We start from the raw sequence: 23,600 nt of genomic DNA on the forward strand, positions 1-23,600 counted from the left end.
AATGTAGTTGGTGAATATATATACCAAGTGTATCAAGTATCTTAGAACTTAACTAGAACAACAAGTAGAACAAGTAAGTTGTATCTTTAGTACTCTCAAGTTCTAAGTCATAAAGAATACTTGTAAGCAGCTGTGTGCATTTTGCATCACAGAGATTTCTTCAATATACATCTCTGGTGGAAAGACAAATCCACCAGAAAGTTTTTAAACTTGTTTTTATTTACTTTGTGTTAGTAGAATACTTTTAAAGATTTATTTGCATTCTTGCATATTCCCAAACACAGTTGTATATTTAAGTAAGAATTTTTCAGAAAAGCAAAAAGTAACTAGAATTCCATTCAACCTCCCTTCTGTGATTCTATTGTTATATTGTTAGGGAATAACATTAATGATACCCTATTTACTCTAAATTACAAATGACACAAAAAGAGATTTAAGTTGAGTCACATCAATTTTTGGCGCTGCTATCAGGGATTGAATTTTCTTTATTTTTATTTTATGTTAGTTTTTGTTAATTAGTGTGGTTTAAAAATTTCATGTTCGCAGGTACATGGTCAATACGCGCACTTATGGTGAACATCTTGAACCGTTTGAAGATAATACTGAGAAGCTCTTTCGTAAGAAGAGTGATAATTCAAGTGAGCAAGGTGTTAGGCCTTAAATCAACTATAAAGGGGGTGAATACAATTAAATAATTAAATCGAATTAAAGAACTCAACAGATAAGAACAGTTTTTATATTAATGAATAAAAACTGATTACAATACTCTCTCAAAGGATGAACATATATCATTGAGAGCTGCTAGGTTATTTGTATGATATATCAATGCTCGACACCTATAGTGTTAACCTAACATGTGCTTATATACTGCACAATGACATAATCAATCCAGAAGATATGTTACAAGTGAATGAGGAATCCTAATACATATCCAACTATTGATTGTTACAATAATTAAAGTCTTACACCGACATATCTCTGCAAATTAAAGTCTTCTAGATGGAATCAATTACTTCCTGGAAATCAGTCTTGACAGATGATGATAGACAAATACTGATAGCCTTCATAAACGCAGATAACTTCCAATAGCAAACTGTAATATCTTCTAGTAGCAAACTCTGATATCTTCCAGTAGAAAACTATGATATCATTAACTATTTTCAGCAATCTCCTCCAACTTATGCATTAAGTAAACTATGTACAAGTTCCTAATTGATGATGTCAAAATTATCTAAATGCAGAAATATTAACAAGTATACAGTACAGTCAGTGTATCAGACTTTATCTCCAGTCTTCAACTTTGGCAAAGCCAGTAGTATCATCAAAGAATTTATTGAATAGATTTTGTTCAAGAACATTCAAATATATTTCCATTCTCTGTTTGATATCCTTCATTTCTTCTGTAGATTCATCATTTTGATAGATAGCTGCTCTGAGATCATGAATGTTGGATCTGCCAAGTGACAAGTCATCCAATTCCATAAATCCAACTTTCTTCCCATTTGGATTAAAAGTAAGAACTTTTATCCCAATAGATGTAGTTACCCTTGCTCCTCTTTTAGGCATATCAACAGTTTGACCATTTTCATCAATATACTTTGGAATGTATTTTGATTTGATGAGCACTCCTTTCTGCTTCCTGGATACCAAGTCTTTCAAATAAGCAGACCACCTAACAGTTGTAGAGTTGATTACCTTTAGTAAAGTTATGATTATTTCAACTTCTTCCATGATTTGTCTCTCATTTGTTCTTGTGAAATCTTCAACCTTTTTCCTGACTCAAGAAAACACAACATCTTTTCTTTTGGCTTATTTTTTTCAAACAAATCAAGCACAATTTGTACTTAAATAATCTTCTATAGATCTTCACGCTTCATACTTATCCTTGTCAGATTTCCAGGCTCCCTTAGAATCAAAGCATTTTCTGTAAAGTTATCAGTATTTGGAAGACCCAAGCCACCTCTTCTACCAGCCATTCTAGCTTGTAAATTACCACTATAGATTTTATTAATGATCTCAGAAGAATCCCTCTTTGGTGCTAGTGTCTTACTTCCCCACAATAGCTTTTTCTTTTCTTCAAAGGTAAGTTCTGGTTTATTAGCTTTTAAACTCTCTTCATCAAAGTTTGAGTCTCCTTCTGAAATAGTGTGGTCATCTTTTATGTCTTGAGCAATACTATCATCAACATGAGTAGTATCAGAGGTTGTGACTGGTTGAATTTCTGTTTCCTTAACTTGAGCAATGTCAGTGGTTAATCTTGCTTTTTCATCAGTATTTACTGGAATATCTTCAACACGAACTTTGTCAGGGGTTGAGATGTTTGGAATCTTCCAGTGCAAGATTTGAGGATTCACCAACTTTATTTTCCCCTTTATAACTCCTATTAGCATTTAAAATGGCTTAAGACCTTAGAACAGGTCTTTCAGCATTTGTAGTTTGGCTGACTTCTTTGATTACCACTTATTTAGTTGGTCTTTGTCTTACAGGAACATCATCATATAATGAGACAATATTAGTATTTACTGGTTTCAGTGATTTGAGTTCTTCATCCATCAACCTCAATTGCTCAAGATCAACTCCAGGATTTTCTTTTTCGAAAATCCTTTTACTTACCTCAGAATCAAGGGCTATAATTTTGGGATCCTTGTAGAATAGAGTTGTATTTCTTCCTTTCACCTTCAAAATTTGCATGAATTGACTTGCTTCAACATCAGCTTCTACAACCCTTTCAGCCTAGTCATCATCAGCATTTGTGACTGCCAGAATTTGTCTTTCAGTGGTTGTCACAGTAGTCAATTTCTTTATAAAAGTTGTAGTTTTCTTTCTCCTATCTCCACCACTTATTCCACCTCCACCTCTTCGTTCGATAGTGTACTTAGAGGTACCACTAGAGCCAGCAGTTTCTCCTCCCTTATATCTCCCAGGTGATTTTCCACCCTTATTTCCTCCATCTTGAACATCATCTCTATTATCAGCTTTTAACTGAAGCTCTTTACATTTAAATTTAGAAATTATCTCCCCTTTTTAGCATCATCCAAACAGGAGAGAGATAATTAGCTCCATAAATTGATGTACCTCATCCAATTGCCCAAACATTTTAGCTTGAGTTGCCCCTAGCTTCACCTAATTAGCCTCTATACCCTCTTTTCTGGCAGTGATAGACTTCAACTGTTTTTATACTTCAAACTCACTCTTGGACTTAGCTTCATAAAATGCGATCTTATTTCATTTTTAAGACCATCTAATTGAGTTTGAGCTTTGGCTTGTGTAGAATGAACCGACTTGATCATATCTTGTTGTTTTGCCTTCATGTTTTATTTCGTTATTCGGTTTATTGTTTGTTTTTTCTTAATCCTGATTATATAAATGTTACGTTGTTGCGCGACAGATTATACACAACACTTGCGTGAATAATTTCCATATTACACCAATGTAAACAGTCAAGAAACTTACTTGATGATTTTGTTAACCAAAAAACTTCACGAAATGCACTTGTCCGAAATTCAAGTTCCTAGATATTATAAATGTAAAGCCAAACAAGTTCTAATACTGATATAAATCCAAACCAATTTTTTTATATCTGAAGAAAGTGCACTACATTAGATAGAAAAAGTGTTATTATAGACCCTTGTCAGTAGGGGTGTTCATGGGTTGGTCAACCCGACCAAACCGACCCAACCCGCCCCTCTTTTCGGCCTATCAAACCGATCAAAAAAAACACGACACTTAATTGGGTTAAAACAATTTCAAACCGAACTAAATGGGTTCGGTATGGGTTCTACATTTTTCGGGCCAATCCAACCCAACCCGATTTATTTACAAGCTTTGTTCGATAATTTAAATATATATTTATATATTATATACAATTATACAAAATACAATATAACATACTTCTATTGATATATGTAGGGTTATATTTTATGTATTTGCATATTATTTACGATATTTTATGAATCCCTAAAAAATTAACGTCAATCAATTTAAATATTAGTACTATAATTGTAAGTTATACGTATTATAGTTTCTTAAATTTTTCGATATGAGGGATGATACGTAGTATGAATTTTTCTTTCATAAAGTCATTTAACCCATTCAAACCAACCCTACCCGACCCAAACCGATATACGACGGGTAGGGTTGGGTTACGAATTTATATTTTATGGGTTGGGTTCAAAATTCTCAAACCGATTTAGTTGGGTCGGGTTATAAAAATGCCTCCAACCCGACCAACCCGACCCATAAACACCCCTACTTGTCGGTACATACTTGGCACGCCCCATTTGATAAAACATCAGATTCATAAATGATCAACAAGAAAATGTTTTAGTGAAACTAAATGTATGCAGTATTTAAAACATGTGGAGTAAACTCATGTAGTCGGCAGTTCGGGGTCCTTGTCATTTTAAGATTCAATTACAAGAAGTAAAGTCAGCTACAACATTGGCATCTTCGGTTGTCACCTTCATTAGAGATGCTCTATGAGAAAATGTACTAGTAGACACGGACCAAGAAGTGCCAATGTGTTACATCATGAATTCGAGAAAAGTATAAAGAAAAATCCAATGGACGATGATAGCTAAGCTCCAGCATCTCAGTAGTGTCATCATAACATACTATAAATTGCATAGACTTATATGGAGCTTTCAGAATAAAATCGAAAGCTATTCAAGTCATAAAATCTAATCTGAAAGACATGGGCATCCCACATGTTCTGGCCATACCTTATCCAGCACAAGGCCATGTGATTCCGATGATGGAGCTTCTCCAGCGCTTTGCCAAGCAGGGGTTCAAGGTAACATGTGTCAACACTGAATTCATCCACAAGCGCGTAATGCAGGCATTGCATGAGAAAGATGGCGATTTAGTGGATATGATACATATGACCTCTATTCCGGATGGACTAGGTCCATCCGATGATAGAAATGACTTTGTGAAAGCATTAAAGGCAATATTTGAGGTCATGCCAAGGAAACTAGAGGAGCTCATTGAAATGATTAATGAAACAGATGACAACAAAATCACATGCCTTCTTGCTGATGAGAATATTGGATGGGCCTTTAAAGTTGCCGAGAAGTTTGGAATAAAAAAGGTGGCTTTTTGGCCTGCATCAACAGCACTCTTAGCTACAAGTTTCAGTGTCCCAAAGCTGATTGAAGATAAAATTATAAATAGCAATGACGGTAAGGTCTCGTAAAATTTACACATTCACTGTACATGTATAACATATAAAAAGTTTAAGAGATATATTAGTTTTATGTGAACACTGGAATTTTGAACCTCTTCAAAACTTGCAAATGCAGGAACTATCAGAAAGCATCAGACGATTAGCTTGTCGGAAAACATGCCTGCAATAAACACTGAAAATTTGGTTTGGACCTGCTTTCCAGACTTAGAAACACAGAAAACTGTGTTTGATGTTATAGTAAAAACCAATGCATTTGTGAAACTTGCGGACTTTATAATTTGCAATTCGGCTTATGAACTTGAGCCAGCAGCATTCACCTTGTTTCCAAATCTCTTATCAATTGGTCCACTTATAGCAACCAATCAACTTGGGAATCAAGTAGGTCACTTCTGGCCCGAAGATTCAACTTGCCTGAAATGGCTCGATCAACAGCCTGTTTCTTCAGTCATATATGTTGCATTCGGAAGCTTCACAGTTTTTGATCCGGTACAGTTCCAAGAATTGGCTCTAGGACTCGAACAAACCAATATGTCATTCCTATGGGTTGTGCGTCCAGATATGACTGATGAAATGAATGAAGCCTATCCAAAAGGCTTTATTGATAGAGTAGGAAGTAGAGGGAGAATGGTGGGTTGGGCTCCCCAAGAGAAGGTTCTACGCCATCCGTCCGTGGCTTGTTTCTTGAGCCATTGTGGTTGGAATTCTACCATTGAAGGTGTAAGCAATGGAGTGCCATTTCTGTGCTGGCCTTACTTTGCTGATCAGTTCCTTAACGAGAGCTACATTTGTGATGTTTGGAAAGTTGGAGTGGGATTTGATAAAGACGAGAGCGGACTCATCAGGCAAAGTGAGATTAAGAACAAGGTGGAGCATTTACTCGGTGATGAACAATTTAAGGCGAGAGTTTTGGATCTTAAGGACAAGGTGGTGAATAGTGTAAAGGGACAAGGATGCTCTAACAAGAATTTAAGAAGGATAATAGATTGGATGAAATAAGAAACTGCAGTGGGATTCAACACTCTTTCCTCCTCCTGCATACTTGAAAAATGTAATGCACGGGAAGATATGTGACATGCAAACAAAATTGCTTTCGGTGTGTCGAGCATTGGAAAGAAAAACAATACAGTAGCAGACAAATGGATGTATTTTGTTAATCAGATCATGCCTTTTTAATTATACTGCAGATTTAAAATTTACACAGTAGTTTGAAATCAAGTGACTTGCATCCCTTTTAAGTTAATTTTGTCAGTATGAAATTCCCGAAATTTACTGTAACAGGGCCATAACTCACAAGCACAACCTTTCACCCCTTTCTATTCAATTAGACAACCATTTCTCGCCTGAGTAATCTTTCTTTTTAAGTCCTATTATAGCCATTCAAAAACTAGAAATGTATTTCTTCTTCGATCATTTTTTGCTGATTATTAGACATGCATTCCTAATTTAATTGATGTCAACTTCAAAAAGAGTAAAATCATATTATCACTGTGTATCGGAATAGCTAATATAACAACAGAGATGCAGCAACTTGTGAAGGCTATACAGAGAGTGAAGCATATATCATTATGTTGTATTACTTCTCTTCTGTGATGCACCCAGTAGAGTCACGTGTTAAGCACAGACACGTATCAAGGGGTAAGAAAGGCATAACAGCAAATATTTAGGGACATATGCGTAATAACGGAGAGGGAGCAAAGGGGAGAACATATACAGCACAGAGGGGAAGATTAGGGCATCAAGAAGTTAGTACTGTCTTTGAGTTTATTGGGAGAGAATTGGGCCTCTCGAAAGTCCATTATTTATTCTGTGTTGTTACTTGATCGAGAGAGCTGAGTACTGTAATTCAGAGAAGTTAACTACATTTTGTAGCTTATGTGTTATCATTGCTGTTAATCAATATAATCGTAGTAATTCATTACATCTTCTTCATAAAAAATTCAGTAATTAAGTTTTTCACTAAGACAAGATGAAATAAATCTCATTAGCACAGCGGATCTTGATGTTTACCTTCATAAACCAACTAAAACCACACATAACCTATTGTAGGGTGATAAAATGTACTCAATCTTATCTACACCTCCACTCTTAGGAGGGAGGTGGTCACTGTCAAACACTCCGGACTTGCACAACACGAAAGCAGTAATGTTCACAAAAAACATTAAACTTAAAAATTTTCAACAAAAATAAAAGATTCAGTGAAATCAGATGCACGCGGTATTTAAAACATGTGGAATTTCTCCTGCATAATCCATATAATTTAGAGATTCCCCAAGTCATAGAGTCGGCCATCCTTGTCATTTTAATGGCTCAATGTCGTAAAAGCAGTAAAGTTAACTAAAATATTTGAACATTGTACTCCCAATCCAGAAACATTAATCCAAAAGTTTATAAATAATATAGGAATTGTAATTCATCATGTGATAAAATTTCTAAGATAAGCTAACCTTGCCTGGATACTTCTATGATTAACCTACATTCGGCAATTAAGACAAGAAAATCATGTTTTATGCACTCAACATTATTGTTCATAACACAAGGTAGACTACAGGATTGGATGAAACGGAGGCCTAAACAGGTGATCACCGATGGACAATACACTAAAACTTTGACAAAATCTGCTACTAGACATGGACAAAATGCCAAAAGAATACCTCCTGAATTCAAGAAAAATACAAACATGAAGGCTAATTTACGATGATACATATGCTGGAGCATCTCAGTAGTGTCACCATAACACGCTATAAATTATCTAGACTTGTATGAAGCTGTTAAAATAAAGTAGGAATTACTTCAAATTGTAATCTTATTCAACAAAAGATGGGCATCCCACATGTTCTGGCTGTACCTTATCCAGCACAAGGCCATGTGATTCCAATGATGGAGCTTCTCCGATGCTTTGTCAAGCAGGGGTTTAAGGTAACATGCGTGAACACTAATTTTAACCACGAGTGCATAGTGAAGGCAATGAATGAGAAAGATGGTCATGTGGCAGAGGCAATACATATGACCTCTATTCCGGATGGACTAGGTCCATCCGATGATAGAAATGACTTTGTGAAAGCGTTAAAGGCAATATTTGACATCATGCCAGGGAAACTAGAGGAGCTCATTGAAATGATCAATGAAACAGAAGACAACAAAATCACATGCCTTCTTGCTGATGAGAGTATGGGGTGGGCTTTTAAAGTTGCTGACAAGTTTGGAATAAAAAAGGTGGCTTTTTGGCCTGCATCAGCAGCACTCTTGGCTTCAATGTTCTCAGTCCCAAAGCTGATCGAAGATAAAATTATAAACAGCAATGACGGTGAGGCTTCATCCAATTTACAAATTTAATATACCGCATAAAATACAATAATGCTTGTGAATTATAAATTTATATTCAAACTCGATAAGCCTCTTCATAACTTGCAAATGCAGGAACTGTCTTAAAGCATCATCCTATTTACGGATTTAATATACTGCATAACATACAATAATGCTTGTGAATTATAAATTTATATTTAAACTCGATTCCTAAGCCTCTTCATAACTTGCAAATGCAGGAACTGTCATAAAGCATCAGATGATTAGCTTGTCCGAAAACATGCCTGCAATGAACACTGAAAATATGGCGTGGGTCTGCTTTCCTGACTTGGAAATACAGAAAAGTGTGTTTGATGTTGTACTGAAAACAAATGAATTTGTGAAGCTAGCCGACTTTATAATTTGCAACTCAGCTTATGAACTTGAGCCAGCAGCATTCACCTCATTTCCAAAAATCTTGTCAATTGGTCCACTTATAGCAACCAATCAACTTGGGAAGCAAATTGGTCACTTCTGGCCTGAAGATTCAACTTGCCTGACATGGCTCGATCAACAGCCAGTATGTTCAGTCATATATGTAGCATTTGGAAGCTTCACAGTTTTTGATGCTGTACAGTTCGAAGAATTGGCTCTAGGACTCGAACAAACCAATAAGCCATTTCTATGGGTTGTGCGTCCAGATATGACTGATGCAATGAGTGAAGCCTACCCAAAAGGCTTTATTGATAGAATAGGAAGTCGAGGGAAAATGGTGGGCTGGGCTCCCCAAGAAAAGGTTCTACGCCATCCATCCGTGGCTTGTTTCTTGAGCCATTGTGGTTGGAATTCTACCATTGAAGGTGTAAGCAATGGCATGCCTTTTCTGTGCTGGCCTTACTTTGCTGATCAGTTCCTTAACAAGAGCTACATTTGTGATGTTTGGAAAGTTGGAGTGGGATTTGATAAAGACGATTGTGGAATCATTAGGCAAGGTGAGATTAGGAACAAGGTAGAGCATCTGCTTTGTGATAGACAGATCAAGGAAAGAGTTTTGGATCTTAAGGGCAAGGTGGTGAATAGTGTCAATGAACAAGGATGCTCTAACAAGAATTTAAGCACTGTAATTGATTGGATGAAGTAGAAAAGTGCAGAGGATTCAAATACGAATGCCCCCTCCAGTACTACTTTAAGAATCTAATGCACTAAAAAAATATTACATACCTAAAAGAAAATGTTTTACCAATGTTTCAAGTATCCACTGTTAGGAAACAAAACGACACAGTTGCTAGAAAAGAACCTACTTGATTGATCATCAGATTATGCCTAGCAGTAATCATACTGCAAACTCCACTGCAGGTTTCGAGTTTTACACAAAAGTTCCTAATACAAATAGAGATTTTCGTCCCTTTTATGTTGATCTATTATAGGTATGAAACATATACATTTCTCAAATATTCTTGTGAAAGTTTGTCAAGTTAATCACTCACTCCCTTTAAGATCAATAGGACAATAACAAAACTATTTCTATCCCCTGCAAAAAAAAACTCCGTCTCATATTTATTCCAATATTACATTTACATTGCTTTTTTGTTCTTTTTGCTATTAATGGGAATATTTTTTGTAGTACAACGTACTTACATAACGTAAATGTCATTTTATGGTAAATACCAGTATCATATTATCATGGTGTACAATGCAGATGCAAATCAGTGTCGGAGACTTGAAATATTATTTCATATAGACTTTAGTATAAGATTATCATTGTGTACAACACAGATGCAAGTTAATGTGGGAATGGAGGAATGATATTCATAATGTTCTTGCAGTGTTGCATTCAGACCTATATTGAGGAAGGCAACAGTGGGTGGTTGTTTGTTCAATTACATATAGTATGTGATAAGCAGCTTGTAAGTTGGCTAGGCAGGACAGAAGGTTCGAGATATAGGAAAACAATAATGATCGGTAAGTCTGCAATTTAAATATATGATTTAGAACCAAAAACACAGACATATGACATGTTGAATATATATTAATTTTTTGATGAACTTCCTATGTGTGATGTTTCTGCAATTATGCAGCATACTTCTTGTCACCAGCCGGCCTATTTCGGTGGTTTGGCCGTTTAGGAGGTGCATTAGTTTATTAACTTGTTGTAGAACATTACATATATAGATATATTCCAGAAACTTAAAACAAATTTAAGTTGCTACTTATGATTTCATTCGGTGACTAATGTACATGTATGCTGTGTTCTCTTGTGTTTTTTCTGTTTTATTTGCTTTGTTTGTTTTATTCATTCGGTCACTCATAGTAAGATTGTGTCACTACATAAGGGTCTTGATCATTGAGCTCACTACGAACAACTAACAACATTAGTAATTACTCGAAAGGGTCCTTGAAGAATACAAGATGAGTAACCCGCATGTTTTAGCAATAGCATATCCGGCACAAGGTCATGTGCTTCCCCTGATGGAGCTTGTCCTGTGTTTATCTAAGCATGGTGTCAAGATAACATTTGTAAATACTGAATCAATACATAAGCGTGTCATTAATGCTTTCTCCGTGGAAGATCATGTAGGAGTGATTAACTTCGTTTCAATCCCGGATGGGATGGAACCCTGGGAAGATAGGAGTGACTTGGGTAGGATGACAGAGACCATGACCCAAGTCATGCCTGGGAAACTGGAGGAGCTTATCGAGCAGAAAAAGGGAATAGACAATGATGAAATTACTTGTATCGTTGCTGATGAGAATATGGGATGGGCACTGGAAGTTGCAGAAAAGATGGGAATCAAGCGGGCAGCCTTTTGGCCAGCAGCTGCTGCAACGTTAGGCATGCTATTAAGAATCCAAGAGCTGATTCAGAGTAAAATCTTGGACAGTGACGGTAAGATTTCTGAGGCAGTTTTTAATCTATATATAGTATGCCAGAGTTTGTTGCAAACTTTATAACTTAAGTGCTAAAAATGTTAGATCCATTAGTGCCTTCATAAATTCTATCAACACTTTAAGCTCTTGAGAAAATTGATTATCTAAAATTATATTGTAGCTCAGGTTAAGGAGATGTTTCGAGATCAAACCCTCACATCCTGAAACCTACAGTTGTCTGAACCTTTGTTTGTTGCTCTTTGTGTATCTTCTATTAATTTTGAAATTCAATTGCAGGATCAATTTTAAGATCTCAAACGTTTACTCTATCCTCAACAATGCCCACCATGAGCACCGAAATTTTTACAGCCTTCAGCGGTTCAAATGCAGGGAAAATTATTTTTCATTCAGTACTAAAAAACAATAATTTACTGAAACTGGCAGACCGGATAATTTGCAACACGACTTCTGAACTTGAGCAAGGAGCTTTATCTTCATTTCCAGAAATCTTACCAATAGGCCCACTCATGGCTAGCAATCGACTTGGAAAATCAGCAGGCCACTTGTGGCCGGTCGACACAACTTGCATCACATGGCTAGATCAACAGCCATCATGTTCAGTAATCTATGCTGCATTCGGAAGTTTTACCCTATTTGACCTTAACCAACTCCAAGAATTGGCTCTAGGACTTAAACAAACAAACAGGCCATTTCTGTGGGTTGTGCGGCCAGATATGACAAACGAAAAGATCAAAATGTACCTAGAAGAATTTGAAGCGAGAATACAGAAACGTGGACGAATTGTGAGCTGGGCTCCACAGGACAAGGTCCTTAGTCATCCTTCAGTGAGCTGCTTCCTGAGTCACTGTGGTTGGAACTCAACAATGGAAGGTGTAAGCAATGGAGTGCCTTTCTTGTGCTGGCCTTACTTTACTGATCAGTTCATTAATCAGAACTACATTTGCGATGTTTGGAAGGTGGGACTTGGACTTAACAAAACCGAAAGTGGTATGATCACGAGAGAAGAAATTAGTAATAAGGTGGAGCAGCTACTTAGCAACAAATCATTCAGAGAAAGGGTCTTGTTGTTTAAAGAAAAGGCTACTAATAGTGTACAGAAGGGTGGCTGCTCCTACAAAAACATGAGCAGTTTTGTAAAATGGATAAGTTCAGGACATTAGATATTTATGACATGACTCTCATGAGCAGCGTTGTCAGTTCTAACGGTGTGATATAAGCGCCCTTGGAACATCAGACTTATGTCACCCAAGCATTTTGCGGAAAACATCTTGGATTTGTTTACAAATATTTGTATTAATTAGTAATTACGCCAAAAAATGTACTCACTCAGATGGAGTAACAAACATGTCATTTTGTAATAGTTATGGTACGTCTAAACCAACCGTTCCATACAAAATATGCGATGTATAATCATAACAACGTTAGTGAAGAATTGTTTATTTTGGCGGAGACCTGCTGAGGGATTGTTGAAGGATACAACTTGATGGTAAAAAGACATTTATGAGGACATTTTGTCAGACAAATAATAGACAGAAATTTGGTTAGAAAATGGTGAAGTTTCCATGGGTAAATATGTAGAGAGGAAAGAGGATTAGTAGATGATCCAAAAATGTGTTAGTAATATGTTATTAGTCCTAGTGCCGATCTGAGGCCAAGCTGCTTCTGGATTACCAAGAACGGAACTGCTCAATGGACTGATTTATGGTCTAGAAGGCTCTACAAGCTTATAAGAGAAAAAGGAGGTGAGTAGTGCGAACATGAGTAGTTATCATGAAACAACAACAGCAGTTGAGGTTGAGGTTGAGGTTGAGGTTGAGGGTGATGTGATCGATAATTAGGCAGGGGGGGGGGGAGGAAAGTGATGGTCCTGATGGATGGAGGCAAGTAGTAAAGCCTAGCTGTCTACTTTCATGTGAATTTCATAAATCTACCATTTAAAACTGGAGTATTACTTACTCATCACCCTCTGCCCCTCTCTTTCCCAATCCCCAATCAATATTCTCCATATAACTAGACCATGCCTCTCGCTCTATCACACTCTGTCACCACCACCTTCTGCACCATTCAGACTACATACTCTCTACACGACCGAATGGAATTGAGACCGAGTGCACAAATTTTACAGGATGATTAAATCTCAACACTCATGATTCTCACAAATTGACCTACAACAGATCTCTTGTTTCTGCCGGACTGGGAAAATACTTCTCATCCACCTCACTTTTAAAACAACATATATATGTTCAACTTACAACTTCTGTATTCAGAGATGCACAACACCAGAGGACAGTGTTCCATCAGTATCACGCTCTTCTACTTCTACTCCACCGAGATTGGAAATAATACATCCCCTCTTAATTAGTAGTAATTTTGGAATCAATTAACAAACATATTACAGTTTACATGTACTCCAACAGTTACATACAAATCAGTACATGATAGATTATCCGAGACTGATTAGGCCGTGCGCCTGATTTGTTATGCATACCTGTACGGAAGAATTTTTTTGAAAGCATTCCGTACGATTTGTTAAGTTACTAGCCAACACAAATACACACAAAACATTATCTGCTAAATTTTTCATAAACCAGTTGGATGCTAATTGTATATTTAATATTAATAAAAATCGATATTACATTGATCGAAAAAGATAAACAAATTAAACTACTGTACCACATTATGCGAGTTAAAACTACGCACTATTAGCCGCCCCTCCATAAAACTCGACGAGCTTCTGCAAAACCGATACTTGAGTCCGGAGAAGTAGAATATAATCAGCTGTTTCTTTAAACAACTGGTCTGCGTTTAACTCGTCCCCGGTTTGTGTTGGAATAAGGCTTCTCAGAGCATCCAGCTTCCTCGTAAGTAAATTGGAACTGTCTTGATTTAAGGCCACGACTGTTCTCGGGTTCGAGTTTTTGAACCGGCCGTTGATTTTATTGTTGCATGGTGTGGGTGTACTACTTCTTCCGGTGCGCTTTCTCGTAGGCATGGTTATGTCTGTGATTGTCTTGGCACCCATCGATGAGTTGAGTGATAAATAACGGAGGTTGAGGGACTGAGAGCGTTATTTTGGAAGTTTAAGTAGCGAGGCTTTTGAGTTTTGCCATTTCCGTTTTAAATATATTACCAATATGCCATCTGTAAAATCACATTAGCTGCTTCTAGTATTGTATTATTCATGGGCAAGTTGTGGTGCTGTAAATATTTATGGGCAAGTTTTGCTATCTTCCAATCTTGAATCTGCCTACCGAATAAATTGATATATAATCTTTATTTCGATAACTATTTTGATATTTAATTCTAAAATATTATGGTAAAAATAAAATTTTATCAAATTTGTGGGTTTTTTATAATTTCTAAAAAGATCGGGTTTAGAGTTATCGAAAAGAGATTCCGGGGTCGAAAAGCAAATTACGAAATGAGTTGAGACGGGGGTAGAAAGGGGAACGGAGGACCGAAAAGAGAAAGTGGGCAAGTTGAAAATGTAGCGTTCACATGTGAGGGATGTAAGAGGAGGGGGGGACAATGGGGCCAGCAGAGCTGGGGAATGCTTTGATGCGCAAAGGAAGGGGCTAAGAGCATGCACATGGACAAGCACATGCTACTCACAGGTGATGAAGGATGATTTAAGAGCCCCAGCTCTTAAGTGAGTGTTTTGGCAAGGCAAGTGATCCAGACTCCCCTCCCCTGCATTTGGTGTTTTTATCAGAAAAGCATGTGATTGACAAAGGAGACACACTGAAGCACCTAGCATGAAATGAACTGTCCACCATGTTCTTCACATTCCCTGCATGTTTCTCTTTTCTATTTCCCTTTCCCCTTCTTGGAATTTGTTTTTCTTATTTCTTTTTAATATAATATGTAGTCATATTTATATTTATGCAGTTGTCTGGTTTCTTCCTAGCTGCTATAAAATTTAAGGCTTACCAATGTCGCGAATGAGCAAAATTAAATGAAAAACCAAAATCTAAATAAACTTTTCAAGAAGAAATGCACCAAAGGATTGAATTTTTATAAAATCGAACTCAAATCTTTGATTTCGGTTTTGATAGGGAATAAATAAATCCTGATTACGTAAATATTACATTAATTACACATGATTTGAGCTACAAGACCCAATAAGAAGATGTATGATATTCAGACCAAAAAGGTTAACATGTTGATCAGGCCTGATGGATCAGATCAGATCAGGTCTGATAGAACAAAGAAAGCCCAAAAACGCAGAATATTAATTAATTTCGTAATTAATTAATAAGGGAGAAAAACAGCTATTAAGATGAGTCTTGGAGGGGATATAAATCCTTGTAGTTTGGCCTCCAAGGAACCTCATGGATAAGGAATCAGCTTCCTACCTCTTAGAACTCCAAAGTCCATTCTAATTCTGAGACTTGATCACTAAGTCTCCTAACTCAAGTCCAATTCAAGGACTCCTAACATCTATATAAGGGGCTTCACCCCACAAATCAGAACTACGTTTTTTAACTTGATCCTTGGCAATCAACAAGGTACGTAGGCATCTTGTTAAGGCAGATTGAGTCACGAAACACAAGAGCAGTCAAATCGAGTCTTGAAACTCACGTTCCTTAATAATAAATATAGCAATCATATACCTTAATTTTTAATCCATAACATTTGGCGCTGACTGTGGGGATCGAACAACAACCATGGCGAGAACACGGAGAACAATTAGAGCTCTTGAGGAAGGAACACCATCGGGGATAACCCAAGTGATTTCGTCAACCGTGGAGATACCTCCTCATTCAACTTATGCAGCCATCCAAGGAGAAGCCCAGATAGGGGTAACTAAACCTCAGCCACAAGGGACGATTCCCTCGGTTATTCAAGGTACGAATCCCCAAGTTCAACAACTACATGCACCTGTGAATTCTCGTCCCATTGGGTATGAGTATTCAACTGTTGTGACTACTAATCCCCCATATGGGATGCCCCTTTACCCCGAGGTTGGAGGAAGTGGACATGCTGGGCGGAGTGAAGAACGAGGGCGATCGCCCCCTATATATGTGGTTTGGCTCCTATACCAGAGGATCAAGAATTCTCTGGCCCTTACACTGAGAGAGACTCCGAATCTTCGGACGATAAAGTGGCCCCAAGAAGGAGGCGCGCTGGAAAAGAACCAATGTCTGAGGGTAGCCAGCGTCCTAAGAGCACCCAAGGGACGAATTCCCAAGAAGTGCAGGAAATGATCAGGGCTCATGAGGCTGAGATTCAAAGGCTGAAGCGCGACTTGGAGGCACACCAGAATACCAGACCCCCACTACCCCCAAGGGGGAGGAATCATCCCCCTATCATAGACCTGGATGGTCCAATACAGAGTAGGGTTGTTGTCCCAAGAGCTGATCCAAGCAATCTTCTTCCCCTTGGAGATCCTGATGATCCTACTCCGCCATTCACTGAAGAAATAATGAATGCCCATATCTCAAGAAAGTTCAAGATGCCCACTATCAAAGCTTATGATGGCACGGGAGATCCCGCTAATCATGTCAGGACATTCTCTAATGCACTGTTATTGTAGTCCGTGAATAACGCTATTAAGTGTCGGGCCTTTCCTCAAACCCTGTCGGGTATGGCTCAAAGATGGTATAGTCGTTTTCCCCCCAAAACTCTATCGGGTCCTTCAGAGAATTAAGTCAGGCTTTTGTTAAACTGTTCATCAGCGTGAGAGTGCATGAGAAAAGTTCAGCATCCCTCATGAGCATTGTACAGGGAGCGAAGGAATCTTTGAGAGAATACCTGAATTGTTTCACAAAGGAGGCTTTAAAAGTACCGGACCTTGATGACAACGTAGCCATGATAGCACTGCAACAGGGAATTAGGGATGAATTCTTCAAGATGTCCTTGGCCAAACGCCCCCCTGAAGGCATAGTGCAGCTCCAAGATAGGGCCGGGAAGTACATCAAGGTGGAAGAGAGCATGAGGAAGACCGTAGTGAGTAATGAGCCCGCTGGAGGCAAGAAGCGGAAAACTGACCTGGAATATATCGCTAAGGACAGGTATCCTAGAACTGAGCAAAACCCTGATTCAACCCCCAAGAAGGGAGGGCCTGGGCAAAAGTTCACTGAATACGCCAAGCTGAATGCTCCTAGAAGCCAGATCTTGATGGAAATCGAGAAAGATTGAGATATTCGTTGGCCTAAGCCCTTGAAGGCTGATCCTTCCAAGCTAGATAAGAGCAAGTATTGCAGATTTCACAAATATGTTGGTCATCACACCGATGAGTGTAGGCAACTGAAATATGAAATTGAGTTTCTCATTCGAAAAGGAAGATTGAACAAATACACTGGAGATGGAGGGGATAGGAATAACAATGGGAGAAAGAACTTTGAGGATCGTAGGAGGGACCAAGATGATCAGGGGAAGAATCCCCAGCCTAGAGGACCGGTTATAAATACAATTTTTGGAGGGCCACGACCTTGAGGGCCTGTGATAAATACGATTTTCGGAGGACCAACTACTGCTGGATTATCCAGGAACTCCAGGAAAGCATATACTAGAGAGGTTATGCATATTGTTGGAGAAGCCCCGAAGAGGGCCAAGACAGGAGTAACAATGGCTTTTGATGATTCTGACCTAGAAGGTGTGAAATTTCCTCATGGCGACCCGCTGGTCATAACACCGATAATAGGAAACAGCCCGGTGAAGAGGGTCCTCGTAGATAATGGTGCTTCAGTGGATATCTTGCTCCATGACACCTTTTTAAGAATGGGTTATAATGATTCTCAATTAACCCCGACCGATATGCTGATATATGGATTTGCTGGAGTAGAGTGCCCCGTAGAAGGGATAATTAAGTTGCCAACAACCATAGGTCGGGAACCAAGGCAAGCAACACAGATGTTGGACTTTCTTGTGGTGAAGGCTAGTTCGACTTACAAAGCAATAATAGGAAGAACAGGGATACATGTCTTTAAAGCAGTCCCTTCTTCCTACCATTCAATAATGAAGTTTCCCACCCGGAACGGGATCGGAGAAGAAAGAGGAGATCAAAAATTGGCTAGAAGTTGTTATGTGGCCTCACTGAGGGCAGATGGAGTCGGGGGGCAGGTTCTGCCTATTGAAGATCTGGATATTCGAGAGAATGATGAGAAAAGAGGGAAGCCAACAGAAGACTTGGTCTCGATTCCTTTAGCTCCCGAGGATCCTGAGAAGGTGACTTTCGTTGGAGCCACACTAGAGGAGCCCCTTAGAGGGAAGTTGGTTAAATTTTTGCAAGAAAATTGTGATGCGTTTGCATGGTCAGCAGCTGATATGCCATGCATAGACCCGGAACTGATTACTTACAAGCTGAATGTGGATCCAAATCGGAAGACAGTGAAGCAAAAGAAAAGAAGTTTTGCTCCAGAGAGGCAAGAAGCTATAAAACAGGAAGTAGAGAAGCTCTTGGAGGCTGGTTTCATCGAGGAAATACAATTTCCAGAATGGTTAGCAAACCCTGTAATGGTGAAGAAGACCAATGAAAAATGGAGGATGTGTGTGGACTTCACTGATCTGAATGACGCATGCCCTAAGGACTGTTTCCCGTTGCCAAGGATAGATACTTTGACAGATGCCACTGCTGGACATGAGATGATGAGCTTCATGGATGGATTTAGTGGATACAATCAGATCAAGATGCACAAGAACGACATCCCAAAGGTATCATTCATCACTGACTTTGGTGTTTATTGTTATCTTGTTATGGCATTTGGTCTCAAGAATGCAGGAGCCACCTATCAAAGGTTGGTAAATAAAATTTTTAAGGATCTTATCGGCAAGACCATGGAAGTTTATGTTGATGACATGTTAGTCAAGAGTCTAGTGAAGACTGACCATATAACTCATTTGAGGGAAGCTTTTGAGGTCCTGAGGTACCACAAGATGATGTTAAATCCTACAGAGTGTGCTTTCGGAGTAGGATCTGGAAATTTTTTGGGATTGATGGTCTCCAAGAGAGGAATCGAGGCCAATCCCGATAAAATAAAAGCAATCCAGGACATGGAGCCCCCAAAAACTATCAAAGATGTTCAAAAGCTCACTGGGAGGGTTGCTGTATTGGGACAATTCATCTCAAATTCTGGGGACATGTGTTTGTCGTTCTTCAAGTCCTTAAAGAAGGTTAAGGATTTTGTTTGGAGTGAGGAAAGCCAGAAAGCATTCGAGGAATTAAAGAAATATATGGCCCAGGCCCCGTTGTTGGCCAAACCAGCTTTGAATGAAGTTTTGTACTTGTACTTGGCCGTATACTATGTCAGCAAAATTCTGCATGGAGCTGAGTTGAATTATTCAACTATTGAGAAGTTTGCTTTAGATTTGGTGATGGCTTCAAGAAAGTTATGTCCTTACTTTCAGGCTCATCAAATTGAGGTGCTAACAAATCAGCGCCTGAGAAATATCATTCATAGTCCCAAGGCTAGTGGGAGGCTGATTAAGTGGGAAATAGAGTTGGGAGAATTCGACATCAAGTATAAGCCACCAACGGCGATAAAAGCCCAGGCATTGGCTGACTTCGTGGTGGAATGTACCATACCCAACCAAGAAGTCGGGGGGCAGGAAGATACCATACCTCAAGACAAAGAAGTTGATAAAAAAAAGGTTGATAAGGAGAAAAAATATTGGGTTCTCTATTTTGATGGAGCATCAAAAACAAATTCAAGTGGAGCAGGTTTGGTTTTACAAAGCCCTGATGGGTTCTTAATTGAGTATGCCATGAAGTTAGACTTCCCAACCACAAATAATGAGGTAGAATATGAAGCTCTGATAGCTGGTCTTGGCTTAGCAGGGACGTTTAGAGTCAAGAACTTAAAAGTCTGTGGAGACTCGAAGCTGGTCATATCCCAGGTGAAGGGAGAGTTTGAGGCAAGGGATGATACAATGGCTAAATATGTTCGCCTAGTAAGGGCTTTAATGACCCAATTCGATAAATGCCATGTTGAGCACATTCCAAGGGAGGAAAATGCTAAGGCATACGTATTATCAAAGTTTGCTTCATCTGAGATAGAGGAAAGTTCAGGAAGTGTGTACTTCCGCGTTCTGAAGACACGGAGCATTGATGTTAAGCTTGTAGCTCCTATAGGTCTAGGGACGTCATGGATAGATCCCATTAAGACTCATATTCAAACTGGATGGTTGCCAAACGATGCTACTGAAGCACGGAAGTTGGCTGTTCGAGCACTAAGATACTCTTTGATAGATGGGATTTTGTACAAAAGATCTTTTGTGGTTCCTTACTTAAGGTGTCTCAGGCCCGATGAGACACGCTTGGCTCTCGAAGAAGTACATAAAGGCATATGTGGGTAACACTTGGGGGGCAGAGTGCTCGCTCATAAGATAACTCGTTTAGGCTTCTATTGGCCAGAAATGATGGTTGATGCCAAAGAGTATGTGAAGAAGTGTGACCGCTGTCAGAAGCATGCACCTGCCGTTAGACAACCCCCCGAGATGCTGACCTCCATCAACTCACCCATCCCCTTTGCTATGTGGGGAATGGATATACTTGGGCCTTTCCCCATGGCCACGGCACAGAGGAAGTTTTTGATTGTAGCCATTGACTATTTTACTAAGTGGATTGAAGCCAAGCCTTTGACCAAGATCACAACTAAGCAGGTTGCACAATTCCTGTGGGAAAATATCATGTGCCGGTATGGAATTCCCCGCATCCTAGTCACTGACAATGGAACACAGTTCAACAATGAGGAATTCAAGAAGTATTATGAGGAGAGTGAAATTGAATTACGATTCACCTCTGTGGCTCACCCATAAGCCAATGGGCAAGCGGAAGTGGCAAATCGAATAATCTTGGATGGACTAGGAAGAGGATTGAGAAGTAAGAGAAATAACTGGGTGGATGAAATACTCCCAATACTATGGACTTATAGAACTACTTGTAAAGTCACTACCGGAGCCACTCCCTTCATGTTGGCATATGGAGCTGAAGTGGTTGTTCCTGTAGAGATATCACATTCGTCTCCCAGGATTCAAGCCTTTAACGCTGAAGAAAATTGAGAAGGGCAAAGGTTAGCCCTGGATCTAATTGATGAAGTACGAGATGAAGCACATGCGAAGATAGTGGAATATCAGAAAAAGGCTTCATTCTACTACAATCTAAGGGTTAAGGAAAGGTTCTTCAAGCAAGGAGACTTAGTCTTGAGGAAGGTGGAAGCCTCTAGAGTTGGGCAGAAAGGAAAGCTTGCCCCGAACTGGGAAGGGTCGTACAAGGTTAAGAGCGTTCAAGGAAAGGGAACCTACAAGTTAGAGACTATAGATGGTTTTGAAGTCCCGAGAACTTGGCATGCACAAAACCTGAAGGTTTACTATATGTAAATCAGTTGAGTACGATTCTCACTTGTCAAAATGACAAATAGGTTGAAAAGCACCTTGAAGTTTTGCTTGCATAGGATTTTATATTTTAATTCCGGTAGGATCTACATTGTCGAGTCATTATTGATAAAGGTCGAACCCATGCTATGTGAGGTTTTGGAAAACCAGACTTCATATTAATGAGTTTAAAATTATTTCAACCTTTGGATATTTAAGTTGTGATAATACTTTGTGTGATTTTAAGATCATGTTTTGATCATTTAAAGAAGAAGACTTAAGAATTCTTCTATCATAAGGAGTGCTTGTTGCACAAAGGGCTAAGTAGTTCAGGTCATAATAAGTGCTGGAAAGTTAAAAGAGAAAGGTATGAAGACAAAAGCAGCATAAATTAACCCCGAAGGGTAATAAGTTATGGATACAAATAAAGTTCAACAATAAGTTAAGAATAAAATTACAAACTAGAAACACTACTCCTCCATATGGGAGCCTTCATTCTCCTGCTCCTTTTCAGCACCATCCTTTTCGGCATTCTTCGCAGGAGAAGTAGGAGGAGAAGTAGTGCTAGGATCCAAGATGCGATCATCCGACTGAGGGGAGTTGAAGAGGGCATCTATGATGTCCTCCGTCTCAACCTGCTCAGGACTTATAAAGTCCTTAGGGTCGACTAAGCCCGGATGCCTCTCAGACCGCCTTCACGGCCGCATCCCATCTCTGGGTAAACTGTAGGGAATAAAGGCCCTCATCGTGAATCTCCATGAGATTCTTGAATTTATCAGAATCCATGTAATCATCAATGATGGTTTCCTTATCACTCCTAAGTTTTACCAGCTCGGAATGAGCCTTAGCCAGCTCCTCATTCTTTGCGTCCAACTTCTTCTTTAGAACCTTAGCTCTCTCCTTCCATTTCTTCATCTCCTTCTCAAACTCATCGGAGTTACCCGTCCAGGACCTAGCCTGATGGAGGGCCGCTTGGAAGTAGGTGTTACTCTGCACAAAGAAACATGAGTTAATACAAGTTCATTGAAAAACAAGAAAGTTGGAATTTAAAAAGAAAGAGTAGTATGTTACCGCAGCTTGGGCCTGAGAACCCAGAAGCTCGATGGTCTCAATGTCACCCCCCGTGACGATGTCAGTGAAGTCGTGGGGAGTGATGGAATGCTACGACCAATCCTTAGCATGCTTGGTGGATCCAACCACTGTATCACTTCTCCTAAAGCCCCAGTTAGGCCTAAAGGAGTGCGCCTTGAGTGGAGGATCCACATCATCCCCCAGCTCTACAACAGGGACGTGTGGCCTAAGGAAGGTGGGAGCATCAGGCTTGCCCCCAGGATCTCTGTTCAGCTTGGCCCTCTTTTGGCAGCCAGATTCCCCTTCCTTAGGCCTGTTGATGTTGTTAATGGCCTCGCAAGCTGAAAGGAAAAGAAGAAAAATATTAAACTTCTGGAAATAATAAAGTTGCAATAAAAGGAGGAGTAAAATAGATGTGCAGGTAGAGTTACCCTTATCACTGGCAGGAGAAAGCCCAACTTTTTTCAATGAGAACTCCTCTAAAAGAGTTCAAGTATCTGTTTTTCCGTCATCTGAAATAAGGGTTTGATAGGCCACCTCCTCCTCATCAGTTAACCTGATGCTACCAGGACTCCCATCTGACACTTTATAAAAGGGCCTACGGAAGAGTGTGGCCCAATCATCCCCAGCCCAGGTCAGCCTAACAAACTCATCCCTCCATTTAGGGTTGTTCTCAACTATAGAATTACTATCAAAGATATGGGGAATTTTGGGCCTTTGACGGATTAAAACCCAGCCTGGTTGACCCATGGAACTGTTGTAAAATTGGAAAACTTTCCTTAAGACAACTACGGAAAGAGGAAATTTATTTCTAAGACACAGAACTATAAAACAAATAATATTCCTCCATGCGTTAGGG

At 39.1% G+C, this 23,600-nt stretch overlaps 3 protein-coding genes across 3 annotated transcripts; all 3 read left to right on the plus strand.

The window, feature by feature from the left end:
• Positions 1 to 4,592: 4,592 nt before the first annotated feature.
• LOC141716824 (UDP-glycosyltransferase 83A1-like) lies at positions 4,593 to 6,381 on the plus strand. The gene is made up of 2 exons (XM_074519002.1): positions 4,593 to 5,180; positions 5,301 to 6,381. The coding sequence occupies exons 1-2, from the start codon at positions 4,694 to 4,696 to the stop codon at positions 6,179 to 6,181; spliced, it is 1,368 nt and encodes a 455-aa protein (XP_074375103.1). The 5' UTR covers positions 4,593 to 4,693; the 3' UTR covers positions 6,182 to 6,381.
• Positions 6,382 to 7,865: 1,484 nt separating this feature from the next.
• On the plus strand, positions 7,866 to 9,718 carry LOC141716825 (UDP-glycosyltransferase 83A1-like). The gene is made up of 2 exons (XM_074519003.1): positions 7,866 to 8,489; positions 8,728 to 9,718. Exons 1-2 carry the CDS (start codon positions 8,003 to 8,005, stop codon positions 9,606 to 9,608), a joined length of 1,368 nt encoding a protein of 455 aa, XP_074375104.1. The 5' UTR covers positions 7,866 to 8,002; the 3' UTR covers positions 9,609 to 9,718.
• A 1,145-nt stretch (positions 9,719 to 10,863) lies between these two features.
• Positions 10,864 to 12,898, plus strand: LOC141716826 (UDP-glycosyltransferase 83A1-like). Its single transcript, XM_074519004.1, has 2 exons — positions 10,864 to 11,354; positions 11,633 to 12,898. Exons 1-2 carry the CDS (start codon positions 10,877 to 10,879, stop codon positions 12,514 to 12,516), a joined length of 1,362 nt encoding a protein of 453 aa, XP_074375105.1. The 5' UTR covers positions 10,864 to 10,876; the 3' UTR covers positions 12,517 to 12,898.
• Positions 12,899 to 23,600: the final 10,702 nt, after the last annotated feature.

This window comes from Apium graveolens, chromosome 4, assembly GCF_009905375.1.
Source record: "Apium graveolens cultivar Ventura chromosome 4, ASM990537v1, whole genome shotgun sequence".
Classification (NCBI taxonomy): domain Eukaryota; kingdom Viridiplantae; phylum Streptophyta; class Magnoliopsida; order Apiales; family Apiaceae; genus Apium; species Apium graveolens.

Excerpts from the sequence above, each read along its gene's own strand:
- LOC141716824 (XM_074519002.1), top strand. The coding sequence starts at position 4,694 with ATGGGCATCCCACATGTTCTGGCCATACCTTATCCAGCACAAGGCCAT. Across the intron at positions 5,181-5,300 it reads AATTATAAATAGCAATGACG|GAACTATCAGAAAGCATCAG; the intron begins GTAAGGTCTCGT and ends TTGCAAATGCAG.
- LOC141716825 (XM_074519003.1), top strand. The coding sequence starts at position 8,003 with ATGGGCATCCCACATGTTCTGGCTGTACCTTATCCAGCACAAGGCCAT. Across the intron at positions 8,490-8,727 it reads AATTATAAACAGCAATGACG|GAACTGTCATAAAGCATCAG; the intron begins GTGAGGCTTCAT and ends TTGCAAATGCAG.
- LOC141716826 (XM_074519004.1), top strand. The coding sequence starts at position 10,877 with ATGAGTAACCCGCATGTTTTAGCAATAGCATATCCGGCACAAGGTCAT. Across the intron at positions 11,355-11,632 it reads TAAAATCTTGGACAGTGACG|GATCAATTTTAAGATCTCAA; the intron begins GTAAGATTTCTG and ends ATTCAATTGCAG.